This window comes from Myotis daubentonii, chromosome 1, assembly GCF_963259705.1.
Source record: "Myotis daubentonii chromosome 1, mMyoDau2.1, whole genome shotgun sequence".
Lineage (NCBI taxonomy): Eukaryota > Metazoa > Chordata > Mammalia > Chiroptera > Vespertilionidae > Myotis > Myotis daubentonii.
This window is the reverse complement of record NC_081840.1, coordinates 76,124,476-76,149,097: the sequence shown is the minus strand read 5'-3', so window position 1 is coordinate 76,149,097 and position 24,622 is coordinate 76,124,476. Positions and strand designations below refer to the sequence as shown.

The 24,622-nt window shown below is 50.7% G+C and overlaps 3 protein-coding genes across 13 annotated transcripts; 2 read left to right on the top strand and 1 right to left on the bottom strand.

Annotated features, from left to right (window-relative positions):
- The first annotated feature begins 4,617 nt into the window (after positions 1-4,617).
- RNASE13 (ribonuclease A family member 13 (inactive)) lies at positions 4,618-6,333 on the top strand. The gene is made up of 2 exons (XM_059678798.1): positions 4,618-4,683; positions 4,948-6,333. The coding sequence occupies exon 2, from the start codon at positions 4,956-4,958 to the stop codon at positions 5,415-5,417; it is 462 nt and encodes a 153-aa protein (XP_059534781.1). The 5' UTR covers positions 4,618-4,683; positions 4,948-4,955; the 3' UTR covers positions 5,418-6,333.
- Positions 6,334-7,129: 796 nt separating this feature from the next.
- TPPP2 (tubulin polymerization promoting protein family member 2) lies at positions 7,130-9,532 on the bottom strand. Its single transcript, XM_059678729.1, has 3 exons — positions 9,294-9,532; positions 8,900-9,053; positions 7,130-7,395 (listed from the first exon to the last, which is right to left on the bottom strand). Exons 1-3 carry the CDS (start codon positions 9,464-9,466, stop codon positions 7,204-7,206), a joined length of 519 nt encoding a protein of 172 aa, XP_059534712.1. The 5' UTR covers positions 9,467-9,532; the 3' UTR covers positions 7,130-7,203.
- Positions 9,533-14,707: 5,175 nt separating this feature from the next.
- NDRG2 (NDRG family member 2) lies at positions 14,708-24,622 on the top strand. 11 transcript variants are annotated; one of them, XM_059706586.1, is made up of 17 exons: positions 14,708-14,732; positions 17,511-17,577; positions 18,336-18,416; positions 18,753-18,794; positions 19,184-19,289; positions 19,515-19,635; positions 19,819-19,881; positions 20,776-20,836; positions 21,053-21,139; positions 21,325-21,381; positions 21,556-21,659; positions 22,153-22,197; positions 22,520-22,571; positions 22,826-22,873; positions 23,140-23,175; positions 23,350-23,401; positions 23,631-24,622. In XM_059706586.1, exons 3-17 carry the CDS (start codon positions 18,342-18,344, stop codon positions 23,795-23,797), a joined length of 1,116 nt encoding a protein of 371 aa, XP_059562569.1. In that variant the 5' UTR covers positions 14,708-14,732; positions 17,511-17,577; positions 18,336-18,341; the 3' UTR covers positions 23,798-24,622. The 11 variants fall into 11 exon arrangements, with proteins under 11 accessions (XP_059562569.1, XP_059562542.1, XP_059562588.1 ...); XM_059706559.1 differs by lacking the exon at positions 14,708-14,732 and adding an exon at positions 15,795-15,933; XM_059706570.1 differs by lacking the exon at positions 14,708-14,732 and adding an exon at positions 16,029-16,217.

The window sequence follows — 24,622 nt, the reverse complement described above, 5'->3', positions numbered from 1 at the left end:
TTGGCTCAGTGGATAGAGCGTTGGCCTGCAGACTGGAGTGTCCCGGGTTTGATTCCAGTTAAGGGCACATGATCGGGTTGTGGGCTTGATCCCCAGTAAGGGGCATGCAGGAGGCAGCCGATCAATGATCTCATCATTGATGTTTCTATCTCTATCTCCCTCTCCCTTCCTCTCTGAAAGCAATAAAAACATATTTTAAAAATAAATTCTTACCTCTACATTTCTACATTATTGTCTTTAAAATGTATCATTTTCTGCTTTGAACCATTGGTTATTTCTTCACATGAATTTATTATTTCCCTTCAATTTAGGCTGTCAATTCCCAGGAGACAAGGGACATCTGTTACACTTCTTTTAAAAAAATTTATTTTAGAGAGAGGAAGGGAAGAAGGAAGGGAAAGAGAGAAAGAGAAAGAGAGAGAGAGAGATTGTTGTCTCTTGCATGCAGCCTGATCAGGGACTGAACCCACAACCCAAATATGTGCCCTGATGGTATAATGGGATGATGCCCCAATCAACTGAGCCACATCAGCCAAGGCTGTTACACCTCCCATAGGATACAGTATAATGCCTTGCAGATAAGTGATCCAAACCGATTCAGCTTCTGAGTTGGAAGGCATTCACTCTGCCCCTGAATGATCCCAGTCCCAGATGGAATCATGACCAATCCTTAGTGCCAATGAGCAGATTGAGGAACTGCCAATGCAGCTCCTAGGTATTACCACCAAAATTGAGGTGAAGCTATGACAAGAAGTTGAGATGGTTGAAGCCATCCTTTTGGTTCAAGGACAACCCAGGAACTGTCTATGACTCAGTGTGCTGTTTGAGTAATTTGAGTTGAGCAGGGCAAAAAGTGATGCCACTGAGATTGAGGTGAGCTCACTCTGGGAAAAGTTTTGGGCGTTCTCTTCAACCCTAGGAAATCACCCCTGAGCCTCCTACTCTAGCCAGTTGTTCTAGAAATGCTTACCCTTGGGGAGGAGTGGAGGAAGAAAATGTATAGATGACTACATGCATAGGGTCATAAGAAAAATAATTTAAAATTGTTTCAATGGTGAACTATCAGTACTCCTTTTGCTGGTAGAAAAACCAGTACCATTATAAGCAAAATCTAACAAACATATTTCTAAGTCCTGGATATTTACCAACCCTTTTTAATATATACTAGTAAGGTATAAGAAGGAAGCCTGCACTTGTTAGGAAGTCTGATTCTCCAATGGGACCAAATTTCTCAAGCTCAGCACTATTTACATTCTAGTTTGGATGGTTCTCTATTATGGGATCTGTCTTGTGCAATGTTGGATGTTTGGTGGCACCCCTGGCTTCTACCCACTAGATGCCAGTAGCACTTCCCAGTTGTGACAACCAAAAATGTCTCCAGACATGTCCAAATTGTCCCCTGCTGAGAACTACTGAATTAGACTTATGATCTTGAGCCAGCTCAAGCCAGCTTGAGCCCTCCCTAAAACGTAGTTTCTTCATCTCTAGGATAATTCTTGTGTATGTAAGGTCCAGTGTAATGGGATAACAAGTCCATCTCAGGCTTAGGGAGCAGATGAAACCTTGACAAGAATATCAGAATGGAATGGAAAAAGCAATCCTATGGGGATCAATACTCTAGGATAGGATTTTAAAGACCAGACCACTGAATGGCAGTTTGAAAACCAAAGGCCCATTGCACAATCAGTACTTTTCCTGGCCCTGTGGCTCATGCCTTTGTAACATATGCTCATTTGTATGTCTTTTCTATTGAGTTGTAAATTTAATCTGGATTGGAACTATCTTATTTACCTTTATATTTCCCCAAAATTTGTCATAGTGCTCTTCTGATGATATTTTAAATAATTATTTAAAAAATATTTTAGAGTAATCAACATGGGGCATGGCTAATGATAGAAAGCTTTGTAAAGATGAATTTTAAGTGTGAGATGGAGTTCTAGATTGGCAGAGTGGGGATGGGGACAGGTCACTTGGCTCTTTTGGGGAATGAAAGAAGCTTTGCAGATATTCAGTGAACTAGGGAAAAAGGTGAGTTGGTATGGAACCTAGGAGACCATCCCCAGTTATCCATTTAAATACTGTTTAATGGTTAGAGGCACTTGCATGCTGACCATCTCATTCTGTTCTTATAGCCTCATGAGGTAAGGAAGGTATTAATCCCATTTTATAGAAGAGGAAACAGAAACTCAGTAGGTTATCCAATAGCAAGTCCCGAACTCTTTCCTCTACAATGTGCTATTCTATTCTAGAAGTGTGTGTGCAGAGGGGAGTGGTGGTGGGCGGGTAGCGAATGAAGAAAGAGGAAGACCAAGAGACATGAAAGTTCCCTTCCTCTTAGGGAAGTTGCAGCCTTGAGAAAACAGGAAAGAGGTGGCATGCTTTGAGGTGGGGACCACATAATATAGTCAGCTTCCTCAAAACAAAGACCTGAATCAGCTAGGCCCCAGTACCTCCATGCATTGGCTTCCACTCAGTGTTGGCTTGTAGACCAGCCTGAAGGACACAGATGAGCCACTTGCCTGTGTCGACTTACCCCTCATTTGCTTGGCTGTGCACACTTCCCTAGAGAGGTCTTCCAAGTAGAGGCTCTTATATAGGATCTCTGGGCTGAGTCTTCCTATGCGCTAGCTCAGTGGAATTGATAGAGACAGGAGTGGGAGGAGGACACGACATGGACAAGGACATGGAGGTGAGGGGGGCACTGTGGGAGAAGCAGGCAGGCATGGAGGTGCAGTTGGAGGCATGGCAAGGGCCAGATCATGGAAAGTCTTACATCCTATGAGGGGTAGAGCCTTATTGGAGTTGGAGTGTGTGTGGTGTCCAGGAGAGGGGAGAGACCAAGCAGGGGAAGAAATAGGGGTGGAAGAGATGGGTTTAGGAAAAGTTTAGAAAAGAGTTCCAGGGCTACCTGACCGATGGACTCCTGCTCATTTTGAGTATTCAACATGTGCCAGGCACTGGACTAAAAGCTCTTGATATACATCTTTAAAAAAAAAAATTATTTTATTGATTTTTTACAGAGAGGAAGGGAGAGGGATAGAGAGTTAGAAACATTGATGAGAGAGAAACATCACTCAGCTGCCTCCTGCACACCCCTTACTGGGAATGTGCCCGCAACCAAGGTACATGCCCTTGACTGAAATTGAACCCAGGACCCTTCAGTCCGCAGGCCAACGCTCTATCCACTGAGCCAAACTGGTTAGGGCTTGATATATATCTTAATGAATGAATTCTAATACTGCCATAAGGAATAAAATATTATACTGATTAACCGATGAGGAAACTGAGGTTTACGGTACTTTAGTAAACTTAGATTGATGGTGCACAGCCTGCAAACAGCAGAGCAGGATTCAATTTCTGGTCTGTTTTACTCGAAAGCCTTGCTCTTAACCATCATGTAGGTACTGCCTCCTCACAGGTGGGGTTAGAGGGAGGAAGATAACTCAATTTTCTCGTATAGGTAACTGAGGAAGCCGAGATAGACGTTGCAGGAGGAGAAGCAAGTTGTGAAAAGGATGCGTTCAGTTTTGGACTCTAGTCTGTGCTGTCAGAAAGAGCAAGTTAGGGGGACTACGAATGAGTACATCTCTCTGCACCCCCTCCTGAACTACACATTGGCCTTGGCGCACTCAGAGTTCTGCTGACTCCCTGCTCCTGCTCTCCAGGGAGACTGTGGTAGGCTCTCCTGAGAGGAGGCCCACACCTTGGGTTATATTCTGCAGGGAGATCTGGCGAAGGGCCTGTGGAAGTCAGACTGTGGCTGGCAGGTGTGTTGCTTCTGATGAAGGGGCAGGTGTTAATGAAAAAGGGAGTTAGGAGCCCAGCCCTTTCGCAACATGACAAACAAGAGCAAGAATCTGATCCGCTGGGCTCACATGGGCCACACCCCCTCAGTCCAAATGACACTGTCTACCCAATGGACAATCTGGAGGCTTCAGGGTCATCAAGCAAAAATTTCCAGGTGTGCCCTACCTCCAAAAGGGCCTGAGGCTACAGGTGAGAGATCAGTATGATTGTTATCACTGTGATTGTTGTGAAGTTGGTGATGGGGACTGTGGGAGGCCACAAAGACATCTTTGATTATCAGTGCATCCTCACTCTGGTGGGAGGCTCTTGCATGTGTGTGGGCTCCTGTGAGTGGGTTGAGAGAGTGGCAGACGCTCTGTTCTCTAAGGGTCGGGAATAAGCATCACTTTGTTCCTCAGAAACAGGACAGTACTTTTCTTCTCACCTATCCGCAAAAACAGGGCCCATCAACATCAAAGAAAACCCAAGAGCTTAAGCACTTCTGGCAAGGAGATTGGAACTAAGTGTTCTTATGACACCAGCAAGGAGGAAGCCAGATTGTAATGTCTCTTTCTTCCCATCCACCCAACCCCCATAGCACAGGGGCTCCTCAAAGTCAGGGGACATTCCCTCCTCCCAGTCGGGGCCTTTATCTAGAAACCATCCCAGCCTCTTCTCACCTTTGGGCTGTCCTTGGACTCAGGCATGAAGAAACCCTGCCTGTTGCCCTGCTCATCTTCCAGATCCTGTCTGTCCTCCACAGCAATCAGAGAACCGTAGCTAGCCTGTTCCTTCTATTGCTTCTGCTTTTTTTTTTTTTCCCCCTGAAGGGTTCACTGGGGCCAGGGATAATCAAGAAGAATTGCTCACCCAAGGACCAGGTGGACCTCTTATTCTGTAAGTGTCACAGCTCATGACTGGATGAGGCTGAGACCAAGGGAAGGGGGGAATGGCTGAAGGTGGTTGACCATCTGGGTGATCTGGGGTGTCTCCTCTCTCATGGGCATGTGGTCTAGGGCTGGATCATCTCTGAGGTACACTCCAGCTCTTAGATTTAGGGGAAGGCACACAGGGATGGCTGGGTACATGCTGGAGGCTCCAGGAAGGGGCAGACAGCCACTCCAGGCCCACCTCTGATTCCAACCACCTTAACTCTACCAGCAGGAAGAATGGCACCAGCTGTGGCCTGGCTCCTGTTCCTCCAGCTTGTTCAAGGACCAACTCTGGTCGTGGACATCAGCATAGAGGATGCCATCCAGAACTTTCGAACCATGCACATTGACTATCCCAAGGTTAACTACCCAGAGGGTTTCCAGGGCTACTGTAATGGTCTGATGGCCTATGTGAGGGGCAGACAACAAAGCTGGTATTGCCCAAAGAGGCATTATGTGATACATGCTCCCTGGACGGACGTTCAGAAGTCCTGCAAGTACTGTGAAAGCTTCTGTGAGAATTACAATGAATACTGTACACTCTCTGAGGACTCCTTTCCCCTCACAATCTGCTCTCTGGAGACCAAACAGCCACCCACCAGCTGCCGCTACAATAGCAGCCTAAACAACCAAAGGCTCTACCTGCTCTGTTCCCAAAAGTATGATGGTAAACCAATAGGTATCATTGGCCTCTACTAGGGAAGGGAGGCTTTCACTGTGAACCACCCTCTACTGCCACCACGACCAGCCTGTCCCCCTTTTCAAAACTCTGATTCCTGATACAATGCTTCCCCCTGACTTTGAAGGTAGGCCGGGTTCCCTCCAAAGAGACCAGGGAGGTAGAAAAAATGTTCAGAGCTTTAGTCACCATGCAGAATCATACCGTCTTTTAGGCTTTTTCCAGCTTGTTTACTTCTCCTCTTCCTCATCATCTGCCCTCTCCCACAGACAGTTTTACCCACCCAAGAAGCCGAGTGTGTCCAGTTGGCAGTGCCTGTCCATCCACTGGGCCAGATACTGAATCCTGGATGGAGGCCCAGAGCCTCAGCTCACACCATGGCAACAGGCACCAGCTCGATGTTTCGACTCCCTATCCCCACCACCCTTCTCTTTTCAGTCTTCCCCATTTCCCTACGACTCTCTCCACTCACCCACATAATGGATACACTAGCTTTAGGGACCTCCCTGAGACCTTTAGGTTAATTTTAGTCTCATATCCCTAGAATCCCGTCGCAGTTCCCTGTCTGCTCCTCTCCATGAAATCGTTTTCTTCATGTAACCTGTTCTTTCCTCTCTCCTTCTATCAAGGAACCCAGTGTCTCTCCCCTACACTCCCAGCCTCCTTTAGTCACCCTGTCTTCTCCAACTTCTTTTCCACAATTCTCACCTTGGCTCACTGAAGTTTAAAGTTATTTTTTTCTGGCCTATCCCCCCTCCCCTCAAGAGTCTGGCATCCTGTTCCCAAAGCTCATCCTGATGTTCTCTAGACTCTAAGATCTGCTGCTGGCAAAATAGGTGAGGTGGGCCTAGATGTAGGCACAGAAGATTTTAAAGCTACATCTGAGTTGTGTAAGCTAGAACCATTGGATGAAACCGGGTAAAGTGTACATGGGACCTCTCTGTACTATTAGTGCATCTTCCTGTGAATCCATAATCATTTTAAAATAAAAAAGATAAAAAACACATCTGACTCAGTTCTGATTTCATTCCTTTTTTCTTAGTGCATTAAAACGACCACTCTGGCCATCTTCCTGGGCTACCTTTAGCTGTCAGTAGGATCTTCTGTTCCAGGTGAACCATGATGGAGGTGTGCAGGGGTAAAACTCACTTCCAGCTGAGTAATGAAAATGGATTCTCCCTTCCCCTAGCCCTGGAACAAACTCATAAGAGCAGTCAGACTAAGTAGATCCTTGGCCCACCCTAGCTGGCTTCTGTTTCTCCCCACAGTGAAATGTGGATTGCAGCAGATCAGGAAGGTGGAAGGACAGAGGTCTGGTTGGTGATATCTGGGTCATTCTACATCAAATCAGGAAGTTCTATTCCCCGTTGGCAGGTAGAGGAGGTTGAACGTCAGTGGTGTGTGAATGCAAGTAGCAAATACTTTATCTCCACAGCTCGTTCATCTCTTATCTCCGAATATACTCCTCAGACCTGATCTTAGAAGCAGTTGTTGAGGAGAATGCTAACTCTGGCTCAGGGCATCAGGCTAAGTAGGGAAAAAGATGGAGTTTTGGAAACCCTGACTCCTTGGGCTTTCTCTTCTCGCGTGTCTGTCTGTCTGTCTGTCTCTCTCTCTCTCTCTCTCTCACTCTCTCCCCCCCCCCAGCCCCCCTGCATCCCCCATGAGTCCACCCTTCCCTTCCCCCTTTCCTGGATGAAGACAGAGTTCATTAGCTGCTGCACACACACATATTTATTGTTTCCTGAGCTCCCCAGTATTAAAGATGCTGGGTCAAGGGCTGGCAGGCTAAGATGAGGTTATTCCCTACTTACTCTCCTTCTTCTTATCATAGGTGCCAGCACCCTTGTAGGCACTCACATAGCCTGAGTTTTCACTCCTCTCTTCCCGTCCTGCTATGCCTTTGCCTTTGCCACTCTCGTCAAAGCGCTCCTTGTGGCTGCCAGTGTACTTGCTGGTGTCTGTCAGCCGGCTCACTCCGCCCACGGTTGTTGCTTTCTGTAAGCCAGAGGATGATAAGTCTGATCCCTCTCCTTTCCCTCCACAGTTAGACCCCTTCTCTTAAGATGGTCTTTGACTCCCCTAGGGCTCAGAGCTCTTGTTCTACCAATGGCATGGTGCTGCTTTTTCAGGGCCCGGATGTGGCTGTGGGCAAAAATGATGGCAAGAGCCATCCATTGGTGCATGGGAGTGAGTGGACTGTGTGTGGATTTTTTTCTGCTTCTAAAGGAGTTATTATTATTTTAAAAAATATATTAAATTGATTTTTTTAGAGTGAGAGAAAGGTCAAGAGATAGAGAGAAACATCGATTGTCTGCCTCCTGCATGGCCCCTACTGGGGATTGGGCCTACAATCCGGGCATGTGCCCTGACTGGGAATCAAACCATCAACCTCTTGGTTCATGGGTCAATGTTCAACTGCTGAGCCACACCAGCCAAGTGAGGAGTTATTTTTTTTAACTATTATTATTTTTAATTCTCACCCAAGGATATTTTTTTGTTTGTTTAGAGAGAGAGAAGGGACAGAGAGAGAAACATTGATGTGTGAGAGAAACATCAATCGGTTGCCTCCCATATGCACCCCAATGGGGGATCGAACCTGCAACCTAGTATGTGCCCTGACCCGCAATCGAACATGCAACCATTTGGTGTATGGGACAACACTCCAACTGACTGAGCCACCTGGCAGGCCAGTGGAGTTGTTTTGATGAGGCTATAGTCAGGAGACTTCAACCCCAGATCCAATATGCAAGGTTCTTCCTACTGCATAGGTCCTATTTGAAATCTAGAGTAGAAAGAGCTTTCAGAAGAGAGGGGACAAATACAGAATAGAGGGTGGTGAGAGGCAGAAAGCCAGAAACCTTATATAAGAGCAGGAAGAAGAGTGGGGATCAGATACCAAGTCCTCTGCAGTATCCACCAGGCCCTAGTTGCCTGGATCACATACTGGACACTTGAGAATGAGTCTAAATTTTGCTATTAAAATAGCTGTGGGCCTTAACCAGTTGGGCTCAGTGGATAGAGCATTGGTTGGAGGACTGAAGAGTCTTAGGTTCAATTCCAGTCAAGGGCACATACCTCAGTTGCAGGCTCAATCCCCGGTGTGCGTGTGGGAGGCAACCAGTCGATGAGTCTCCCTCTCTCTGTCTCTCCCCCTCCCTTTCACGCTGTCTGAAAATCAATGGAAAAATATCCTCGGGTGAGGATGAACAAAAAAAAATAAAATAACTGTGGACCTTGGGCAAGTCACTTCCCTTCTCTGGGCCATAGTTTCCTCACCTCTAAAATGACTGGAAAAAATAAAATAAATAAAATAAAATAAAATAAAATGACTGGATGATCTCTGAAGTCCATTCCAGTACCAACAGTGCCCCCAGAGGCTTTCTGCCCTGCCTCCCTACAGTACCTCTGTTGGCAGGCATTAGGGTCATCAGAGGGTGGGAGAGGAGACAGAGTAGCAGGGAAGTAGGGTCAAGTATTAGGGATGAAGAATATCACTCACAGTAACACCAGGGGTAGCTGGATCCTTGCCCTCCATGAGTTTATAAATGTTCTCTAGGGTTTCATCTGGGTTCTTCCCCTTAAACCGCTTCTGGCCCAGTTCCTTCATTGCTTCCTGGAACTGTGGAAATGTGATGGTTCGTGCATTCTTGTCCCTGGTCAGTAAGAAAAAAATCCAGGAACTCTGGAACATGAACTCATCACCTGCCAAGGTCCAACCCTCCCTTTACTCAGCCTTGGTCACTGAATGTCTTGAGGACAGAGAATAAATAGTGCCAAGTAACCAGTAGGTGCTCAGTAGACCCATTACAAATGTTCTATCACATAAACCCTTCCATGTCTCACTATCTTGTTTGTTCTGCTCATGACCTCTACTCCCATCTTTGGTCACTTACTTGACTTTGCTGAACACGATGTCCACATCAGTGGAAGTGACCATCTTGCCATCCATGATGCCACAGTCTTTGCACAGCTTGGAGAAGTTTTTGTTGTTAATTTCAACGCCACTGCTTGATGATTCTCCGAAGACAGCAAACCGTTTGAATGTTTTTTCTGCTTCTGATGCCATGATCAATTGGAGGTGGGAGAGGACAGTAGGGGGAGAGACTGGGGGGAGGGTGAAGGGGGAGGGAAGGGAGGACTGGGAAGTAAGAAGGATGGGGGTTAAATCTGAATCAGCAACAAGAACAAACCCCCGCCTCCTTGTTCCTCTCTCCCCGCTTCCCACCTACTATTCCTAGCACTAGGGATACTAGTATGCACCCTATATTCTGAGCAATCATTGCCACCACCCACGTCACCCCTTTTGGCACCTAAGGGTTCCCAGATGGTGTCTGACCCTTCCTAACCTTTTTATGTAAGTGTGTGCATATGTGGGAGGCAGCTGGGGATGGGGGACTATGTAGCAGTGGGGAGACAGGGTAAGAGAGGGAGGCTTCTATGACCTCAGTGGTTTTTATGACCTCTAGTCCTAGTCTTTGGGGGAGGGGTCTTTTGGTTTCCTTACCTTGCATGATGCATTGAACAAGTTGTCAAACTTCTGATCTCTCCAGAGGATCAAACTGCCCTCATTATTCCAGTCGAGCTTAACCCAACCCTTTGGTCCTGGTCAAATCGCCTAATGCTCTGCCCCTCATCAAAGGCTGAAGAGAGCCCAGGGAAGGAGTTAATAAAAACAGGTGGCTTCGGTCCAATATTACTTTTTTTCTAGTCTCCAGGCCCAGGCCAACATGGAGAATCTCATTGGCTTTAGCAGACCAAGCTCAATAGGAACTTTAAATGGTGTTCTTGTTGGGCTTACCATGGAAATTATTAGAGTGTTAAGAGATTTGGGTGAGGCAGGGTGAAATAGGTCAGAGTGAGGGTGAATCTCAGACTCTGAAAATATTTCAGGTAAGTTTCTATGCAGGTCCAGGATGTTCCTCAGGGGTTCCTCTCTGGCCCTTTCTCTAGTCTAGCCAGAAGCCACATAATGGATGAACAGCAGGGATTCTAAAGTAGAGCAACTAGGTTTGTGACTTCTTTCCCCTTCCTGTCTAATCAGTCACTAATTCCGATGTGTTTTTTTCCTTGTCTTACATAGCCATTCCTTTCTTTCCATTCCTATTACTCCCCTACTTCTTGAAGTTCTTGTCATCTCATATCTAGTTGGTTACCCTAGCTTCAAAATTTCCCTCATGCTTTCTCTTCCTCGATAAAATGCCCCTCTTTCCTACCCAAATACTCCATGATTGCATTCCTTATATGCTGCTTCACCCTAGGAAGCAAACCCATTTCCTCTTCTGTATTATACTAAAACAATGTTTCCTACCCTGGTGGGCTGCAGCCTTCTGGGGTGAGAATTTCTGAATCATTGCAAGGGCCCCTGGAAACTATATGTACACAGAAGACTTATTGTCAATTGAATAAATAATATGCTTTGCACATGTAGGTATCTATAATAATAAAAGCATAATATGCAAATTGACCGAACGGCCGAATAGTGAACGACCATCCAGATGACCACACTATGACATGCACTGGCACCAGGCCAACCAAGGCGGGTGCGATGCAATGGGTAGGGGGCCCTGCTGTTGCCCCATGATCGCCCCGCAGAGGGAGGCCCAGGCCACCAACCTACGGCACTGTGGTGGTGGGCGGGGCCTACCTCTTTTGGGCGATTAATCACGGGGCTCCCAGACTGCAAGAGGGCACAGGCAGGGCTGATGGAACCCCCCACTCCAGTACATGAATTTCATGCACCAGGCCTCTAGTCTATAATAATAAAAGGGTAACATGCTAATTAGACTGGACATCCTTCCGGACGCCATTCCAGACATCTTTCCCAACAAAGCCGGGGCCAGAGGGAAGCCAACCCGAGTCCTGGGTGCCTGTGGGCGGCCTGACAGAAGTCAGTCTGGGTCCTGAGGCCTGCGGGTGACTGGAGGAGGGAAGCAGCTCAGGTCCTGGGTGCCTGCTGGTGGCTGGAGGAGGGAAGCCTGGGTCCCAGGTGCTGGAGGAAAGCTGGTGCTGGCAGCTGGGGGAAGGAAGGCCTATTCTTGCATGAATTTTTGTGCGTTGAGCCTCTACCAGGGGTCCTCAAACTGCGGCCCGCGCGTCACATGCAGCCCGCTGAAAACATTTATCAGGCCCACCGGGTGTTTTTGCCGCCGCTGCCTGTCCTGCTTAGCAGCTGACTCATCCTGGGCCCGCATAGCGCATGTGTGGAATGTCTGAGGGACAGTGAACTGGCCCCCTGTTTAAAAAGTTTGAGGACAGATTGTCAAACTGCAGTGGGAAGGCCGGGGAGGGTTGGGGGGCAGAAGGTAGGGGGGTAAGAGATCAACTAAAGGACTTGTATGCATGCATATAAGCATAACCAATGGACATAAGACACTGGGTGATAGGGGAGGCTAGGGGACTGTCTAGGGCGGGGGGATAAAATGGATACATATGTAATACCCTTTGTAATACTTTAAGCAATAAAAAAAAAAAAAAGTAAAAAAAAAAAAATAAATAAAAAGTTTGAGGACCTCTGCGTCTAGTCTATATAATAAAAGCCCAGTGACCCTAATGGTGCAAGAGCAGAACAACTGGTCACTGTGACGCACCGGCCCGGCCGCAGGGGCTGCCACCAGTGCCGCTGCCACGCCCAAGGGCCTCGGGGCTAGTTGTGCGGGTGCTGCCAAAGCACCAGGAAAGAAGAATGTGAAGGTGGCCAGCGTGAGAGAGCAGCTTGAGATGACGGCTTTGTGGGATGAATTCAATCAGCTGGGCACTGAGATGACTGTCACCAAGGCTGGCAGTTCAGGATGCCCTTCTCCCTGCTGTGACCCTCCCCACATGGCGCCAGTCTCAGGCAGCGGGCTTTGGCCTGATCCACGTGAGCAAGTCTGAGAAGCGGGGTGGTGTAGAGAGAGCCCCTGGGAAGGCACATGGGCATTTCTTTAATAAATTGTCAGCTGAATCCAGGGTGGTAGGCAAAGCCACGTCCTGGAAACACATCTTGCCAAAAAAGCAGAAGTGTTCTCAGATTGACCTTCATTTCTGCCCAGGTGCTGGGGAGTGGGTTTTGTTATGTAAAACCAGCCAAGCACCAGGAATGAGTACGACTTGGGCCCACCCAAGAATGCACATAAACTCCTTTGTCTACACCTTCGGAGAAACTTCCTGGTATTTGGGGTATAAAATAAACACGCTGTATCGGTGCTGGGTCCCTGTCTCTCCATCAGAAGAGGGCAGCGGTCCCACCCAGCCCCAGCTTTTTCCTTCCATCTCTGTGTCTGCCTCTTTCTTTCATTTTCTCAATCCCCAGCTGCCCCTACTCAGGAACTGGACTGTTCTCTAGCTGCGCTGGACACGGAAAAGAGAGAACCCTCCATAGGGTGGGGGACATGGCCTGGACACCTGTGGGTCCCTCTCTGCCAGGGCCAGCTTTCTGAGTCCTAACTCTAGTGACAGCTGCCTGGCATGTCAGGCTGGAGGGTACTGCTCAGGAGGCCAGAAAGGCAGTGAAGAGAAAACCTGTGGACCTGCCGCCCGCCCAGCAGCCCAGGACCTGGCACCGCCAAAACGGAATGGCTCAGAGCACACCGAACTTGGGGAGAAGGCAGCCACCTGTGAGGGGCCTTGCCACCAGCTGGCTCCTGGTGGATCCCACCTCAAAGGAAACTCTTTGGTTCCTTAGTTCAGTCTATCCTGGCTAAAGAGGAGCAGCTGGGCACATTTTAGGGGAGAATTAAGACTCTAAAACAGTGTGTTCTGTTCCGTGGTGATTGCTACCCAGTTGTCTTAGGCCTAAATTCCAGTGGGGCCTGCGTCTTCCAATTGGCCTGTATTTATTGTAAGGGCCCAAAGAGAAGAAGGGGAACAAGTTTTTGATGCAATGGATTTGACCAAGAGACAAAGGCAAGTGCCGGGCTGTGTCTGATGACACACAGAGACACCAGCCCTGAGTCCGTTTGGCTAAAGGGAGCTCAGGGTCTGTTTGCAGAGCCTTCTGGTGGTTTCTGTTTCCTTGCTGAGGCCATCCTCCCTGGGAAGCCTGGGGCCCATTCTCAGCTCCAGCTCAGTGGGTCTTCTCCAGGCCCCTGCCCCTGGCCAGCCTCCCCCCCCATCCCTCCCCCCTCCCCTATCTGGGTGTGGGGCCGGCCAACCTCCCACAGCCCCTCCCTCTGGCTGGCCTGGCCTGATGGCCCGATCAGGGTGGGCCAGCCAGACCCCACCTGTGCATGAATTTGTGCACCAGGCCTCTAGTCCTATATAATAAAAGGCTAATATGCAAATTGTCCCCTCAACCAGGAGATCAACTGGGAGTTCAACCAAGGGGTGGGGCTAGCCCACCAACCACCCATGGCCCCACCCCCAGTCGGCCCACCCCGATTGGTCTGCCCTGAATTCATGCACTGGGCCTCTAGTTACTATATAAAAAGATGTGATTATTAGAATACTGTACAAACTTACCTGAAAGTATTGCTGAATTCATGGTTTCTTTCCATCAGGGGATACTACAACTGTCATGTGGGAATGGAAATCTCTGACCTCCCACTTGAGAAGGGTGAGAAACTACTGCCATAGGACTTATTGTTTAAATAATTAATTTTATATATATTTTAAACTTTTTCTATTTAAAAAATATTTTATTGATTTCAGAGAGGAAGGCAAGAGGGTAAGGAGAGAGAAACATCAACGATGAGAGAGAATCACTGATTGGCTGCCTCCTGCATGCCCCCCACTGAAGGTTGAACCCACAACCCAGGCATACCGAACTGTGACCTCCTGGTTCATAGTTCGATGCTCAACCACTGAGCCAAACTTTTTCTATCTTTATCTCTGAACTATTCCATTATAAGCTTCTAGAGAGGGTATGACTACACTTCACACTTCTTTGCATTCCATCCATCTAGTGGCTTGCACATAGTAGGTACTTAAAACTGTCACTTAGTTGAAGGTAGAGTTTGAAGCTGCTTCTGGCCCAAGAGAAGGAAATTAGAGAGAGCTGTTATCCTTGTTGGGCCACTTACCCCAGGGCTGGGCTGGGAACTGCCCTGACAGAGAGAAACCCTCTCGCAGGGCAGAAGCAGCCTCATTTCTGTATGCAGCAGGTTGAGACCCCTAGGCCTAGGAAGTAAACAGATCCCAGTGGAAATTTCCCACCTCAGGCCAGCCCCACACCCCTGGTAGGCCCCTTATCAGGTTCCCCCTGAGTCATCCTGACCCAGGGCTGAATTTAGATGCTGGAACCTCCAGGTCCTTCCCTCCCCCAATCCAAGTAAGACTACTTTAGACACAGGAGAGAAGCCAGCAAGCAAAAGTTCTCATTCTAGACTTTCTTCCTCCTACTTCCAGGAGGGCTGGTAAGATTTATCTCCTGTCCTAGGCATCTTTATGTAGGACCCTAATTCCAGCAGGTTTCCTTGTCCAGGGGAGTGTTAAACTGGCATCCAGAGGGGAGAGGGGACTAGGCGAGGAGCCAGGGTGCCCAGCTTCTGTGCCAGTTTGTGGGAAAATAGTTCTGAAGTGAGTGGGGGAAGGGAATAAAGGAAAACCTGGTCCTCCAACTAGGGAATGTAGGGGGTTCCTTAGATTTTGGGTAGTTGAAAGCTGGGTTTTATTCTGACGAGTTCTACTCTGGGTCACCTCCTCCCCCCTGGCCCCTCCTTTTTTCCAACAGACCCTGCCAAGTGGGGATGAAAGGGGCATTGATGGTCCCTGGATGGGAGGGGGGTTGTGGGTGGGAGGGGGGTTGTGGGGGTGGTTCCCAGGCAGGAGGGGGTAGGGCAATTTGGGGGTCTTGGGGGCGGGGCAGCCTGTGCTGGTGTTGCAGTTGGCAGCTTCAGTTCCATTGGCTATTGTTCCCAACTGGCCTAGCGCCCAGCCCCCGAAATGGCAACTCAGGAGCCGGGCTAAAGGAGAGGATGGGGTGGGCTCTCTGGGAGGAGGGGAGCTAAAAGGGGTGCAGGTGGGAAGAAATTCAATCAAGTTTCCTTTTGACAACTCCGAATTCTCTTAGCCACATAAATACCCCATTCTAGGCAGTCTTCCTTTTATGGGCACAGGGAGGGTGCATCTAGCTGTGGGGAGAGCTGGGCAAGAGAGGAGTCTAGGACAGCAAACCTACCCAAGCCCTGAGAGGGACGCTGCAGTCCCTGAGAAACCGTCGCCTAGGCACTGCGATTCAGTCGGGCCCGGCTGGTCTCACCCTTCTTCTCTGGGCTGGACTAGGAGGGGTTAGAGCCGAAGCCACAGGGTCTCTTGGGTCCCGGCCCGGGACACGGTGTCCTCCCCAAGCCCCCACTCCACCCCCGCAGAGTTGACTCCGCCCCCGCGCCTGTTTACCCAAGAGTCAGAGCTCCTGGGGGTCCCTGGCCCCTCCTCCGCCCCCCCTCGGGGCCTTGACCCGGGAGTCTCCGTTGGGCCATCCTCTTCCCCCCTCTTGTGATCGCTCTCTATTTATAGCGGCCCCCCGCATTCCCTACCCCCCTTCCCCGGCTTGTTTTCCAACTTCTCAGGGAGCAGCCGGACAGCAGGCGTCGGGACGCTCAGCAGAGAGAGGAGGTACCGGGACCTTGGGCACCCCGGAGCTGGCATTCCACGCTCTTGACGCCCCCACCCTCAGTCGGTGCTGACACACCTGCCCCTCCTGGCGGGCAAGACCCCTGCCTCTTCCGCGGCGGTCCCCGCCCACCTCCTCCTTCCTCAACTAGGCTCTCCGTTTGCGGCGGGCGGAGTCGAAATCGTGGGGTGTCAGCACCCTGAGTTGTCTCCCCCAGCCAGTCCCCACCGCTGAGTCTGGGGGCGAAGGGCGGAGCCACAGTGCGATAGGCAGATCCAGGTCACGGGTGAGGATGGTGTTCAGGGCGGGCGTGGGAATTCCCCGCAGGATTAAGGGATCCCCACACCCCACCACCGCCTGATTGCGGGGGGCTGCGGTGGGGAGCGCGAGCTTAGCCCGGAAGCACCCACAGTTTGCTTTCCTTAGAGTTCCCCTTCGATCCCAGCAATGCCCCTCCCGAGCTGCAAACAGTCTGGGGCGGGGTAAGGGGGGCGTGTTTACTGGGGGTCTGGGGGCGGACCTGCGGGGAGCTGACGGCCCGTGGGCGGGCTGGGGCGGGCCGGGGGCGGGTCTGTGGGGAGCCGGAGCCCTGGAGGGCTGGAGAGTCAAAGGCAAGTGAAGGTGGAAGCGGCCCTGGCTGCAGCAGGTAGGGGGAGGGGCAGGCGAGGGGCTCCCCGGCCAGGGTGGCGCCTGCGGGGCGGTGGGCGGCCTGGCCTCGATCCCCGGGAGCCGACCGTCTGCGGGTCGGGGCCCTCAAGGCGGTGGGGCTGGGCTGCTGCGCACAAAGGCGGAGGCTCGGGGAGGCAGGGCGTGTTCGGGACGTGCGCGAGGTGGTGCCCAGGGTCCAGGGCGCTCTGCGCCCGCCGCGCGCGGCTGTCTGTCCCCACGAGGAAGGACAGCCTGGGAACTCGTAGGGCAGGTCCTGGGTGCTGGGCCCGGTCAATCCCACCCCTCCTATCCGTCCTCCCAGCTGGCGCCCGGCCCTTTCGGGTCGTCGGTCGGGGGAGGCTGGGAGGAGATTGTGGGACCGCCTTCTTCGCCTTTCTCCACTCGTGGGACCCACACCGAGGCTGGATGAAGGAGAGAAGCGAAGGCACAGGGCTTTTAAAGTTCTTCTAAATGGCGGAGGGAAACAGTCATGCTCTGCTGTTCTTGTATCTCTCGAGAGCTGTCAAAAATCTTGGGGACCCCCTAGTTCCTACTTTTAGTTTGCAAATAGGAAATCGAGGCCAGAAGTACAGATTGGGCCAAGGTCACACGGGTAGCGGCAGAGCCGGGACTAGAATCCAGGCTCTGACACAAGCCACGCGCCTTGCTCCACATCAGCACTTCCTTCTCTCCCACCCCTGGCCTGGACTGGTAGCTGCGTTGCCCCGCCGGCCCTCCCGCCTGCATGGATTCTAGCTGAAACCTAGAGAAAGCGTTCCCTAGACTCAGGGGTAGAAATTGGGGACGGTTCAGGGACTTGGGGAGATTGGTGACCCAGGTCATCTAAGTCTTGGCTGAGGTTTTATGTCCCTTGAAGAGCCAGGGTCTGCCTGTCTCCCGTGTCGTTCACCTCATTGCCTTGTTTTCTCAGACCCCAGAGCCAGGAGCAGGGAGAACCCTGACCCCTAACCCCACTGCATCCAGCCAATAGGAACTCAGTAAGTGACCCCACCCCCAGGCTGCAGGCTCTTTACTATGCCGGTCTGCGGCTGCTTTGCTGCTCACCCGCCCCTAATATTGAATGTCTGTTAATTTATTCACAGTGGGAAAGGAGAGAGAGTCTTGGGAGGAAGGGAGACATGCGGTCAGCTGGACACAGATGTCTCTTGTCCCCCTTTTCTTGTCCGGCCCCCCCCTTCCCCCTCTCTTGGCCATGCTACTCAGGTCATTTTTAGCCCCTTTCCTTTTGAGCTGCTGACATTGGGGCTGTAGTTGAAGGTCACAGTCAGTTGTGAACTCCCTCTACCTGTCCCTTGGTATCTTTGGAGTAGCCAGTTACTGAGCCACTAGTTTCACTCCCTACCTCTTTGGGAGTATGGGGTGGCCCCTGAATATAACCTGGGAAACCTGAGCTGCCCTGCTGCCCCACAGCTGGTATTTCCATCCAGGATAGGAAAGGGGGCAGGGGGTCTCAAGGTGTGGGTGTTGAGGGGAGCAGTGGGGATGCAGTCTGAAGAGAAGAGCTGTCCCAGTTCCTCTTACACAGCTCCCCCCCCAGCCCCCCCCCCCCCCCCCCCCAGTGACCTGGACATGGAGCTGGGGCAGGAGAGACTCTCTGTGTCCCGGAGTCATCGGCTCCTGGGGCCCTGCACCCTGCATTGCCCTGTTCTGAGAGAGGAAGAAGGTATTAGGTATTAGAGGAGATGGGAGGGTGTGGAGGCAACCTCCCAGTCTTGGTGTTTCCTCACCCTGCCAGGCCAACATGACGGAGCTGCAGGAGGTGCAGATCACGGAGGAGAAGCCGCTATTACCAGGGCAGACACCCGAGATGGCCAAGGTAATTAGAGACCCTCTGACTCCAAGGCCCCAATTCCAGACCTCCAAGCATCCCTCCCATCTCCTGCCTTTTCAAATCCATAATCTCATTCTAATCCACACTCCTACTTTCTCCACCACTCCCCATGTTTCTCTCCCCATATACCACAATTGGGAGTCCAGGCCTTTGTCATGTCACTATACTAATCTTAATCCTCTCCATGTCTTTTTGTCATCTCTTTCTGTCTTTGGTCTCTTTACCTACCTCTCTTTTTCTGTGTCTGTTTCTCCATCTGTTTATCCACTCTCCTTGGCTGTGTGTTTCTGTGTGGATCTGTCTGTGTGTGTCTCTCTCCAGGAGGCGGAGTTAGCTGCCAGAATCCTCCTAGACCGGGGACAGGTAATAGCTGGGGGCAGTTCCAGGGTGGGAGGAGGGGCTCTCCTCTCCCCCAGGAAAGAAAGGCCCTCCTACCTGGCTCTCCTCTCTGCTACCTTTCTTTCTAATCCAGTCCTTGCCCATCCCCATCTCTCCCCTTCCTTCCCTTATTCTTCTGTCTCAGAGTTCCTTGATGCTTTCCAATCATTCCTTATTCTTCTCCACCCTCAAAATCATCTCCACTGTTATATTTATCTAAATTAAATCCTTTTGACCCTATTTCTAATAGTTTGTTCCATTCGCCTCTCTCTGCCCCTCTCCCATGCCAATTCCCCAACTTCTGTGGAGTTCCTTCTCCTGCCTCTTTTCCTCTCAACCTAACTCCTACCTGATGGTGATCTGTTTCCTTGCAGACTCACTCGGTGGAGACACCTTACGGCGCTGTCACTTTTACTGTCTATGGTACCCCCAAACCCAAACGCCCAGCGATACTCACCTACCATGATGTGGGACTCAACTGTAAGGACCTTCACTTTTCCCACTTCTTTCTGGGAGGAGGCTGAGGAGGTGGGGAGGGTAAACCCCCAGTGGAAAGGGAAAGGTCTTCATGGGCAGGAAGGGACCATGGGGCATGTCAAGAAGTTCTCTTCTAGTCTGACTGTGGCATGAAAGAGGGTGGGTTTTGATTTGGGGACACTTTTCCCTGTCTGATTCTGTTGTTGGGGTGTTGGGGATTCTCTTTAGATAAATCTTGCTTCCAGCCGCTGTTTCAATCTGGGGACATGCAGGAAATCATTCAGAACTTCGTGCGGGTTCACGTGGATGCCCCTGGGATGGAAGAGGGGGCTCCTGTGTACCCTGTGGGGTGAGAATGAACTCCCTTCCTCCTCATCAGATTGTGAGGCACAGGGCAGATGTGGGGAAGATTGGACCAGGGGAGGAGGAAAGGGAGGGCAGTGGTGATTCTGGGAGAGGACACCCTGAGATGGGGGCAGTGGGGGAAGGTTGATATTTTTCCTGTTAAAACAAACATTCCTCTCTTCCCCAGATATCAGTACCCGTCTCTGGACCAGCTTGCGGACACCATCCCTTGCATCCTGCAGTACTTAAAGTGAGAAGCCTGGGGATCCCTCCAGCCAGATTTCTCTTTCCAGCACAACATGGCCCTGAGAACTCCTATGTCCACCATAGGAGTCCAACCATAGTTGCTGGGCGAGTTTTGGTTTCTAGCCTAGATATATCCTTTTTCCTCCATGTTCCCAGTCTGATTGTTGAGAGGAAGAAGGGTAGGTTTGGAAAACTGACTTGAATCAGCTGAGTAGCCCTAATGGATGGAGGAAAGAAAAAGGAAGGGGCTATCTGAGGCCCTGCCTCAGGCTGAGGAGGGATCAGAAAGCTAAACAGGAAGAGGAAGGGGTGACATAATCCCTGAGGAACCAGATAGACCTGTCTCTGTTCCTCCCACTCCCCCTCCTCTATACACACACCTGGGAACTGGGAGCCCTGTGTGTAAGGGAGAAGGAGGAGAATGCCAGGTGAGGCCTCCTTGGTGTGCACTCCTGGGCTCTGTCCTTGGCCCTTCCTGGACACCAGGGCGCCAGACGGCTCTTGCTCACATCTTTGTCTCTTTAACCCCATTTTTCCTGTTGTTCACTGAAGTTGTGTCTTATTTTTATATCTTGTTTCAATTCCCTTCTTCTCATTCCTCTAGAGGAAGTAGGAATTAAAACAGAACAAGTTGAACTAGCTTCTTAAAGTTGAGAATGGACACAGAGCTACCTAGGAAAACTGTGTCTGGCTGGTTGGCAGATGGATGTTTCTTTTCAAGACACTAGCTCTCCAAGAGGGAGCTGCCACTTCTGGGACCTACACTGACCACCAGTGTCAGTTTTTAGTTCTTTGCCGGGTCCCTTCTGTGCTTTATGCCTGTGGCCTTAGGACAGAGGGTAAGGTGTTTAGAGAGCCAAAGTTTCGGACACCAAGTAGACATACATTTCCCTTTCAGTTTCTCCACAATAATTGGAGTTGGTGTTGGAGCTGGAGCCTACATCTTGTCGCGATATGCTGTAAGAACTAAAAGCCCCCAGATAAGGGAAAGGCAGGGCCAAGGCCCATGGTAGGCTGATTAAGAGAGTGTTGTTTGCTATTGTGTATTTGGCAAGGAGGACATGGGTGTAAGGGTGGGGAGGGAGGCCCCATGGGAGCCTAAGAGTGGGTAGAACTTGGGGAGGGGATGAGACCATGCCCTGCCTCTGATTTCCCTTCCTTCTGCTGCCCTTCAGCTTAATCACCAGGATACAGTCGAGGGACTTGTCCTCATCAACATTGATCCCAATGCCAAGGGTTGGATGGACTGGGCAGCCCACAAGGTTTGGAATGGTCTGTGTGCTGAGCTAGGGTGGGGGTTCCCTTGCATGGGTCCAGTTAGGCTCTACCAGTATAACGGATTGGCCTGTGAACGTCAAGGAGGGGGACATAGAGCAGGAAAGAAGTGTGTCACTTGCCTGAGTCTCCCCATAATGTTCTGAGCTTTCTCACATGGCTTTCCTCACAGCTAACAGGCCTCACCTCTTCCATTCCGGAGATGATACTTGGACATCTTTTCAGCCAGGTAAGTGGTTGTGGAGATGGAGGAAAAAGAGGGGACTAGCAGAGAGTTGGATGCTTGGGGTGACTTCCTTCGCTGGGACAGGATCTGGGAAGGGAAAAAGGCTGGACTTTTTGCATCCAGTAACTGTTGGCTTCTCTTCCCAACCCCAATTTTTCTCCCTCTTCTTTCCTTCAGGAAGAGCTGTCTGGAAATTCTGAGTTGATACAAAAGTATAGAAATATCATTACACATGCACCCAACCTAGAGAACATTGAACTGTACTGGAACAGCTACAACAAGTGAGTGACTGTGTGTGTGTGTGCGCGTGCACGTGCGCACGTGTGCATGTGAAAACAATTTAGAAGCAGTGACTGGGGGTGATGAGGAGGCAGAGAGAAGAGGGAAGTCTGGAGAGTACACCATGTGCAAGGAGGGCAGGATTTGGTGTGCAAGTGGGACAGCTGCAGGACAGTCCCAGTGAGAAGAATTGTGAGGTGCTGCCTCTCCCCCTTCTCCTTTTTACTTCCCTTGAAAGTTTTGATTCCCAGATGCTGATGATCTGTCCTGTGCCTTTCCTCCCCCTTCATTACCCTCTGACCAGGGACCTGGGGGCTGTAGGGATTGTACTCGAGGCCAGCCTACCACCTTCCCCTTGGGTCCCCACTTTAAACACCAATATTTGACTATAGTTTTGGGGAGGAAGATAGTTTCCTTATGGGAGAGATAACTTATATCTAGATGGATAGTATTGCCTGCCTAAAAATTCCTACTCCTTTTTTTACCCCTCTTCAGCCGCCGAGACCTGAACTTTGAGCGTGGAGGTGATATCACCCTCAAGTAAGACTTAAAGTGATACAGCGTTGTCTCTCCCTGGATCTTCCCTAGGTGCTTGTATCCTTTAGAAGGGAGTTTTCTTGTTACCTCCCACCTCATCTCATTTAGCAAACCTCCACCCTCTAGGTCAAGCATGTCAAACTCGCAGCCAGAGTTTGACATGCTTGCAGTCTAGGTCTTTTTCCTTTGAATCCTGCTGGTGGGGTGGTAGGGATTAGAAGGCTGCTTCCTCTTTGGAGCCAGACATTTTCTGGCTGCTCTTTGGGAAGAGGTGGGTGAGTGAGTACCAGGGGCTCATCACCTCCTCCCTGACCCTTTCCTCTAGGTGCCCTGTGATGCTGGTGGTTGGAGACCAGGCACCCCATGAAGAGGCAGTGGTCAGTAGGGAATGTGGGCTTGGGTGAGGAAGGGTTGAAGTCTTAGGATGGTGGTTAGAGGGTTATCTTGCCAGGAGGCAAGCTCTGTTTGGGACACAGAGAGCAACTTTGGTGCATAAGAAGTTGATTCCTTTTAAGAAGGAAATGGGTAGGGGCTGGTAGGAAAGGAACTGGGGATTGAGTCCTAGGGTCCCTTGGATGGAAGGGACCACAGGGAGTGTGACCTCACTCATTTAGCTTCCTACTTACTCCAGGTGGAATGTAATTCAAAATTGGACCCCACCCAGACCTCATTCCTCAAGGTCAGTAACCCTACTCCATGCACAGCCTGACTCCTGGCCCCCCTGTCCAGAGCTGTATATCCTAAATCCCAGAATCAGCTTCTAGGCCTCCAGGGTCCTGCCTAGAGTAAGTGGGGTGGATGAAGTAAAACAAACAACAAACAAACAAACAAAAAATCCTAAGGGCCTAGAGTGGGGAAGTAGGGAAGAGAGATCTTTTCTACCTCCTGGCTAGCTCACTTTATTCATGTGTGTATCACTTTTTCTGGGGGTTCTCTCCTGAATAGATGGCCGACTCCGGAGGTCAGCCCCAGCTGACTCAGGTGAGTATCTCCAGCCATCCAGGGAGGGGATATTAGTGTCACTGAACTATATATACCCGTTGCCACACATCCCATCCCCAAACTGCCATGGCCTTGGGCTCCCGCTCAGCTCATAACCTCACATCACTGTCTCCCTCTCATCACTGTCTCCCTCTCCTCATCTTACTTCCTCAGCCAGGCAAGCTGACCGAGGCCTTCAAGTACTTCCTGCAAGGCATGGGCTACAGTGAGTATGGGGGTCAGAGGCTATCATGAGGACAAGGGATTGCTGCAAGGATGAGGGATGGCCACTGAGGGGAGGAACCATTTAGGCTAATTCCTGGACTTACCACCATCTGCCAAATCAAGCTCATTGACCCCTGGCCCCATTTGTAACTCTCACACCCCACACTGAGTTGCCAGCCCCTCTTCCCCTACTCTTCTCTGACTGCCTGCTTATCCTTCTGTCTCCACAGTGGCCTCATCCTGCATGACTCGCCTGTCCCGATCTCGCACAGCTTCCCTGACCAGTGCGGCATCCATTGATGGCAGCCGGTCCCGCGCTCGAACCTTGTCCCAGAGCAGCGAGTCTGGGACTCTCCCTTCAGGGCCTCCAGGGCACACCATGGAGGTCTCCTGTTGAATGGCCCTTAAATTGCCCTGGTGTGGGACCCAGCCCTCACCTCCCCCAGCACTAACCTGGGAGGTGTGTACAACACTGGGCCAGAGTGAGCAAGGGAAGATGGGCAGATCATGTGGGGAGATGACCTTGATCTTTGATTGCTACCCTAACTTTGACCTCTAACCTGTGATACCCCTCAGCTCCTGGGAGAGCTGTCCTAATATCGCTTAGGGACTCAGACCCCTAAATGATCCTTCTCCCTCATTCTGTTGTTAAGGTGGAGAGGGCATGTGTCCCCCTCTCCCTAATTTAGGTGTCTGTAGATGAGGGATAAGTGGTCATTGTAGATGTCCATGGTGCCTGCCCCAGACTCTCCCTACTCATCCCATTGCAAGGGTAAGGGACTTGGTGCTGGGTCTCCATTCACCAAAGTGGATATGGCTTCTCATGAACCCTTCAGATCTCTGAAGGATATGGGCCTAAACGAATGTGTCAGGGAGGCTTGCTGGTGGGTTAGTGGTCCTCAGGATGTGATAGAAATATCCGGTGTGTGAATGGAAGTTGGACTGGGAGGTGATAGGCAATGAACAAATTTGAGGGAAGGATTGGAGCTGGGCAATAGGAAGGGGCCTGGGGCCATTGGCTCCACTAACTTTGGTAGCTGTCTAGACAGTGTGTGTCTAGAGTGGGAGGGGGAGGGGGCCAAGCCGGGGCAGGGCTGCTTGGGGCTTGGCATAGGGGTGGGAAGGGCTACCTTGGGGCTCTGACCACAGTGTGTTATGCGTGGAGGGTGCTCTCCTGTCTCCCACAACTTCTGCTGTAACAATAAACTGTAGAGGAATCTGA